Genomic DNA, 8,383 nt, shown 5'->3' with positions numbered 1-8,383 from the left:
ACACACACACACACACACACACACACACACACACACACACACACACACACACACACACACACACACACACACACACACACACACGCACGCACACACAGAGAGAGAGAGAGAGAGAGAGAGAGAGAGAGAGAGAGAGAGAGAGAGAGAGAGAGAGAGAGAGAGAGGGGGAGAGAGGCACATCTTCCTCTCCTGGGCCCCCCTTACGCAGACTCCCACATGGCTGGAAAGAGGCTGGGGACAACACTACAGCAGTCGCGGCCACGGCCAGCCGGTTCTGTAAACCCCCCAAAGCAGCTCCAGCTCCGTTATACTCCAAGCTCCTCTCATCATTACCGCTGATGGATCTCCATTAGAGAGAGACAAGGCTCAGGCTGATAGTGGCTGCTGCTGCTGCTGCTTTCGCTGCTCTTATGGGGGATAAATATACCAAATGCACTACGCTTCAATGCCCTCTCATCAGTGAGCCATTTGACTCTCTGAGGAGCTCAGATATATAGTACAGCACAGGCCACCTGCTGCTATCCAGTGGCCCTTAGTGCAGAGCGGTACTGTGGGGGAGCACTGTGCTCCCACTGAGGTGCTGTTTCCACGTAGCAGGATATTTTTTTAGCAGGGTATTTTTTTCTCCTGGTTAGGTGTAAACGCAACATGTGGATAAAAATAAATCCTCCATTGTAACAAATGTGTTTCAGCTCCCTAAACAGGATATTTTTTTCTCCTGCTTTTTTTTCCTGGATTTTAAAATATCTCTTACGTGGAAACGGAAGGCCAAAACCAATGCAAAACCAATGCAACCAGGAGAAAAAAATATCCACATATAAAAATATCGAGCTACGTGGAAACAGCACCTGAAGCAGCATGCACACAAGACTGCTCGTTTGATGTAAATGTCTACTAAAGTCAGGTGTTTGTGTGTGTGTTTGTGTGTGTGTGTGTGTGTGTGTGTGTGTGTGTGTGTGTGTGTGTGTGTGTGTGTGTGTGTGTGTGTGTGTGTGTGTGTGTGTGTGTGTGAATGGGGGGTGGGGGGGGGTGGGATTGGATTTGTGTTTGGTGGGGGGTGGGGGGGGTCGGGGGAGGAAAATGATTCCATGTGTGCTGTGTGCTTACCCAAATTAAGCACATATGTGGCAGCAAAAGAATATGCATTGGGTGACCTGCAGACCAGCTACATCCCAGGTTCAGAAAGACACCAGATATTTTGTTCCAGATAATCAACAAATCTAGCAGATACTGACTAAGCACACCATCGGTTTATCCATTTAGATGAGAGATGAACTGAACAGGGAAATCATGCAGAAGGCAGAAGCTTCTGTATAGGACATTTGGAATTTCCATTTCTCTAGCTGCTTTACCTACCAATGTTGACCTGCCCACTGTAATGGCAGTGTAGAGGACTGATGGCAGAGAGGTAATTGTGTGTGTTCTCAGACCAAAACAAGGTGGAAAAATGCCTGCTGAAAGCTAACCAGCTTTATATACACTGAATATACATGTTTTTTGTGTGTTTATAAACATCGTATTGTGACGAGGGACAAAATACTGGCAGCCAACCACGTGAGCTCATTTTTTGACCGACAGCGTTTCCAACAATCAGAGGTTGAGTTGTGCGTGGCCAGGGTCGCGCAGCCCGGGGAAAACAAAAAAGAAAACCCATCTATTGTATACAGTTTCTTAGTCATGGCAAATTGAACTGGTACCCCATCATTTTTTCATATTGATTCTGTAAGAAAGTCTAACTATCTGAGGAAATAATGGCTCCTAGATTTGGCCTTAAACAAAATGACAGTCCATTTACTTCCAGCGATGCACATTCAGCACATGTGTGGCATAGTTGAGCTGTGGCTGCACACACACACACACACACGCACACTGTTTACACAGTTGGTTTTAAGGACAAAATTGCCTTTTTGATTGCCAATATAAAATGTATGCCTCGTTTCCCAAACCTAATTTGCTTCTGCATGTATCATTTGCATGTATCATTTGAATGATTCTAAGAACGATAAAATGCTCCTTTACCTGTTACGTAGACTGTTTCAAAAGGGCCCATCTCAAACCACTCGATCTACTCAGTTTATCCTGAACTAATATGAAGAAAAAATACATTATGGATCGAGGTGCAACAAATAACAGTGTAACAGCAATCGATGTGCCAGGAGGAGGATGCACCCATCACCTTAAAATGATACAGCCGCCTAACAGCAAGGTTTGACCCTCGTGACCCGCCGTAGCTTCTCTCTCAGCGGGAAGCCACTCTACTGCCCCTCTGGGAACCAGCGTCAGATGTCTGAGACACAGAGGGAAGGCAGCACTCCCACCAGCACACACACAGTACAATACCATGCCGAGGCTTCAAACACAGCAGGTTATGGCAAGGGGGCTATGGAGAATTCATTTCAAAACAACGCAAATGTGACTCTATGAAGATTCTCATTCATTCATTCATTCATTCATTCATTCATTCATTCATTCATTCATTCATTCATTCATTCATTCATTCAGTCATTTCAAGTCATTGCATTGTAAGCATTTCTTTTAGGGGCTTGAAGATGTTTGAAAAGAACAAATGTGCTTTTGTGCAAACACAGAGTGGAATTCAAACTAAAAATAATAATAATTGCAAAATGTACATATCTTAAAGACTACTCAAGGTGGTAAATAGCCAAATGTATCTACAGCAAAATGGATACGGTTGAATCTCTCTTCTTCTGCATAATATGTCAATCTGTAAACCCCCTCTGCCTCCCTATCTCTTTACATCTTGTACTCTCTCTCTCTCTCTCTCTCTCTCTCTCTCTCTCTCTCTCTCTCTCTCTCTCTCTCTCTCTCTCTCTCTCTCTCTGTGATATAAGGCTTCTACTATCTTGCCATACAGCACATAAACCATGGCTTAATCAGACAGCGCCTGTCTGATGAATACACTTCTAAAAGTTTTTCAGGAAGACTGCTGACAGGACTGCTGAGAGACTGTATCTTCAATATTTACTGATATGGAATGAACCTACAAATACTTTATTTCCTCCAAAAACACCACAAACAAACTCTACTGAACTGACTGAGGATCATAATATGGGTAGAATCATGTAATCAGAATTGCATATATTATACACGTGTGTGTACGTATGTATTGTAATGTATCTGTATGCAGCCATCTACCGTTATACTGGTCTTACTGTAGGTATTATACAAATGTTGTAAAATATTTTCTCTTCTCTGTAAAAACTCTCTATCTGAGCTTTTCTCATACAATGCAGTCCGAAGGTGGTGATTTGAAAGGAGGAAAAAAGACTCCTGCTGAGCTTGAAATTTGAATTGAATTGAATTCGATTTTTTCCCCCCATTTACATCATTATATTTCAATCAAGCCTTCATTGATTATCCTGAGGGACTGCCTGGCAACAGCATGTGTGTGTGTGTGTGCGTATGTGTGTGTGTGTGTGTGTGTGTGTGTGTGTGTGTGTGTGTGTGTGTGTGTGTGTGTGTGTGTGTGTGTGTGTGTGTGTGTGTGTGTGTGTGTGTGTGTGTTCACAGAGCCTTCTGATGACAGCCTAAAGGAACGTCATCAGTCAAAGGCTTATGACATCACCATGCCATCACACACAGTCACTCTGGGCAGACTCACTCTATCACTCTATTCACCCACACACACACACACACTGTGCTGAGCCAGCATCCTCGGCAGAGTTATACAGACTGCTGACACACACACACACACACACACACACACACACACACACACACACACACACACACACACACACACACACACACACACACACACACACACACACACACACACACAGCTGAGGACAAGGGCAGAGGAGGACTGCAGGACTCCAGGACTTTCTAATATCAATTCTGATAATTGAGGTAATATAAAACCAAAGAGAGCACAAATCACTGTGATCAGAGCAAACTGCACTTCACCCTCCTGCTACACTATGTCCTAGTAGTCTCTATAATCTAATATAGTAGACTCACTTGGAATAATGTTCACTTACACACACGCACGCACGCACGCACACACACACACACACACGCACACGCACACGCACACTCTCTCTCTCTCTCTCTCTCTCTCTGTCTCTCTCTCTCACGCACGCACGCACGCACGCACGCACGCACGCACGCACGCACGCACACACGCACGCACGCACGCACACACACAAACAGCTTACTTGGAATAATGAACAATTTTTAGGAGGAGTCCAAAGGCACAGTTACAATGCCAGATAGACTGCCCAGCCAAGGCCATTTCATTTGGCCTAATTGACATGGACTGATTACCCACAATGCCGCAGGGACAGGAAGTTGTGTGGCATGACTGGCACTCTGGGCCACCTGCCACCAACAATCTTGTCCTATTGTCATGCTGATGAGGGCTGTTTGGAACGGATGCTATCGATTCCATTCCACCACCCTCACCTACGGAAGACTGACAACACGCCGCTTGGCAATAAAAAGATCAGGCTGAAGCTTTGTCTCTTTTTTTTAAAACTATTTTTTTGGGGCTTTTCAGCCTTTATTGGTTTTTGTGAGACAGGATAGTGGAGGAGAGACAGGAAGTGAGCTGGGAGAGAGAGACGGGGAAGGACCGGCAAAGGACCCGGACCGGGAATCGAACCCGGGTTGGCCGAGTGGTAAACGTGTGCCCTACCATATCAGCCACGGTAGGGCCAGCTTTGTCTCTTTTTAAGAGAGGACAAGATGACTGTTGTAAAAAAACTGTTGAGCGAAATGATGTAGAAAGATTTTCTGACATGGTGAACGTATGGGTAAATTTAAAGACAAAATAGGTGGGGGGACGTGGCTAGGTGGGCTAGCGTGCCATACCATTACTGTACGCCGGGGACCCAGGTTCGATTGCAGCCATAGCATCAACCAGCAATCAGTACTGCTTCATTAGCATCTATCAAAGGCATGCTACTGGAATCTCCATTCACCATCACAAACACAACAACAACAACAGCCTTTGATCATAACTAAGATGTGCCAGCCTGTTTATTAGGGCTATTAGTGATAACCCCTTGGAGAATTTATCACTATTTCCCAATGTCAAGTGTATGAGCCTTGGTCGTGTGTCAGCCTTATTAGTCATGCCCAGTGATTGGTTACTCCGCAGAGTTCACCAAAGACTATCCAATCACAGGGCGCGATTACAAAGGCTGACACACTTCGAAGGACGCACACAAGACATTGGGAAATGGCCAATGTGCAGACTCTCGAGCAGTTGTGCCTTATCTGCCGGTAGACTGCTCTGGCCTGGCTCCTTCACAGCACTTCCTGAAGAATGACGCCCTGCTGGCAGCCATGCTGCATCTGGCTGAGTAGTGAAGCCTGGCGAATGGCCTAACTCAAGTGCCTCGACCTGAAAATGGCTCTCTCTCTCTGTCTCCCTATACTGCCAAACACCAAATCCAGATGTTTTGGAATACAGTAAAATCATAGTAATGACAGCCGTTCCAGATTGGATACATTTGAACACAGAAACAAATGAAATGGGTTACATGTGTCCTTATTGTGTTGAGATAATTATTTATTTTCTTCTCTTCTCTTCTCGTCTCGTCTTCTAATGTGTCAGTTGGCACAGTAGTCAAGAATATCCATTCAAGCTTCTATGCCACTGTAAAGGTGTACAATGCTGAGCTGCTGACCTACTTAAAAATGCTGTCATGTGCTGTGGAGAGACGCGTGTTAGGACAAGTGGATGTCGTGTTCTATGAAAGCTGCTCTGAGAACAATGAGGGTAAATACTGCTATAGCTCCCAGCCAAAGGGAAAGCATCCCTGTGACCATCTCTGGGCCTTTACACATAGTCTCCTCCCAGGTTTCATCAACCATACTACCAGGGACATAGCACCAAAATGACAATACAATTCCCAGTCTCCTCCCTGTGGGTCCCACATTACAGTATATTTGGAGCCCTGTCCACTCATCCAATCCATGTCCTCCCCCCAGCAAGGCCAATCCTCTGAGCCAACCACCACCAGGAGTAAAAACCAGCATGGTCCTCCCAACCCCCATCCCCATCATATTCAGAGCAGTAGGCTATGCATGAGTCTGTCTCTGAGACAGGGCTAACCTTGATGTGCGGGCCAACAGTGATCCGATGCCAGCTGAGCTGACACTGAGTCTGCAAAGGCATCTCAACCCCCCCAACTGGCATCCCTCCTGGCATCTCGCGCTCAAAGGCCAAGAAAGGGCATGCAGGACTTGTCATTTAGCCACTGGGCATGTTCAGTGTTTCTCTCCATAGGAAAAAATGAACTGCGAGGAGACGGGCTGAGATGAAAAACAGGGTTCATCACCACCATTGGTCACACTGCCATCACTACCACACACCCACACACACACACACACACACACACACACACACACACACACACACACACACACACACACACACACACACACACACACACACACACACACACACACACACACACACACACACACACACACCATTCTGCAACGGCCCAACCCACAGCACACTTACATTCGAGGTGTTTCTTTTTGGGAGCGTCTTTTTCGTGAGTGGTGGCCTTGCATACCGCCCGGGACACCTCGGACCCCGTTAGGCTGTGCTGCGCCGCGGCGATGCGATCCGTCAAAGTCTGGCCCGACATCTTCTCCCTGGAAACGTCGAAGCCCAAGAAATCACACCGCGCTGTATCCGCTCGAAACTAAAGTATATCCCCGAACTTGGCGTCAAGTTGCTCTTGCAATGGGGTTTTCGATGAAGACCACACCTAGAGTTTGCTTTTAAACGATGTGTTTTTAAACCTGGTAGAGAACGAGCAGATTGACAAGGCTTTGGCGTGCGGAACGAGGAAGGCTGCGACTGTCTTCCAGTCCCATCTACGGTCCTGGTTGGCAGTGAGCGCGTGTATGATCCACTGCCTTTGCAGTTGCCCACCCGTATCAAAATATATCAAAAGCTAATATCAACTGCTAAACTACACAGAAATAGTATTCGTAGTATCCGATGGTATACCAGTGGGCTAAACGCGCGCGGTGGGACGCTATGCTCCAAAGCGATGCTCTATAAATCGTTTGAAAGGCTTCCTCGGTTGTTATCAAAAGGATGCGCGAGAAGTAAAGCGCGTCGTTCTGAATTGATGTGATAAAATGTCAAGTCAAACCCCAAACGGATAGCAAAGGATCCGCGTTGCTTTAGCCTGTTTAGAAAATGACGGCAGGCTGTGGGATGCTGGACCAGTCGATGCCCTTCTCTCTCTCCTCCCGTTCAAGGATTAAGCTCCTCGACGAACCCAGCGTTCAGCACACAATTTCCTGAGTTGTCCGATTCCTAGTTATCCTCTTCATCTCCGGGTATTGGGGAATAAAAAAGCAAATTTGCTTTTTTTCTCCTCTCACCCTCTCCACTCTTTAACTACAGGCTATGCCTGAAACTAAGGAGATGGAAGATTTAGTGAATATGCGTTCCCTGGATATATACATTTATTTATTTATTTACAACAGCACTCCTCCCACTCTTCCGAGTCAGGTGACACGTCATTACGAGCAGTAGCATCCCCGTTCTCTCCAAAGGATGCCTGCCGGATCCGCAGACCCACTAACCTCAAAAAAAAAAGAGAACGGGGTACCACTCCCAAAAACTGCTCAATACCGCAGCAGCAACATCGAACACCGTCCCATGACGCTACTTTCCAGCCACCGATCTCTATCATTGTTTCCAGCACATTCTCTAAAACATTTTAGCCTACTTCACTAAATAGATGGCACAGTCAATGGGTATAGACCTACTATGCCCATTTCCCAAAGTCAGATTTTCCTAGATTTTTAGTAGCCTATATGTCATTTAGCATGTCCAATAGTAATAGAATGAAAAATACTTTTGTATCAATTGTTTTGGGGTTGAGTGTGTTTTTTCCATAGATTTCCTCATCTGTAGTGACAGGCTGTGCATTTTTCAGAAGTGTTTAGCCTACATACAATTTCTGGAATCATGTCTGGAATTATCAAAACTCAAGGGCCTACACACAAATCCAAAAACCCACACACAACAGGCAAAACCCCTCACTCCTGCAAAATGTCTAAAAATGTACTCTCTTCTAAAAAAGAAAAGAAAAAAGACAATGTTGTAGTGAAAAGACACACACAAGCAATCATTTCAATTGACACTTATATGAACAATGTAATGTCTTAACACATTATAGGCTACACAGCATGACATACAGTAGCCCTAATTGTCTTCAGTGTTATACTTACTAGAGGGTATTTCTGCTGTAAATTACTGAAATAAATGTGTAGTAAGTGTAATGTATAATGTGTAAATGTGTGAGCTCACTGCATCCACTCATCTGTTCATCAGTATGTGTAATGTGTGTCCTTATGGAGTGAAGATTGCATACAGGTATGC

The 8,383-nt window shown here is 45.4% G+C and overlaps 1 protein-coding gene across 1 annotated transcript in view; it reads right to left on the bottom strand.

The window, feature by feature from the left end:
* Window positions 1–6,626, bottom strand: part of snap91a (synaptosome associated protein 91a) — a 91,319-nt gene extending 84,693 nt beyond the window's left edge. The window contains 1 exon segment of the mRNA XM_063199929.1: window positions 6,497–6,626. Within this exon segment, the coding sequence (XP_063055999.1) occupies window positions 6,497–6,626 (130 nt within the window).
* Between the last annotated feature and the right edge of the window lie 1,757 nt (window positions 6,627–8,383).

The sequence above is a fragment of the Engraulis encrasicolus genome, chromosome 5, assembly GCF_034702125.1.
Source record: "Engraulis encrasicolus isolate BLACKSEA-1 chromosome 5, IST_EnEncr_1.0, whole genome shotgun sequence".
NCBI lineage: Eukaryota > Metazoa > Chordata > Actinopteri > Clupeiformes > Engraulidae > Engraulis > Engraulis encrasicolus.
Note: the sequence above shows the minus strand (reverse complement) of the source record. Positions and strands in the feature narration are given on the sequence as shown.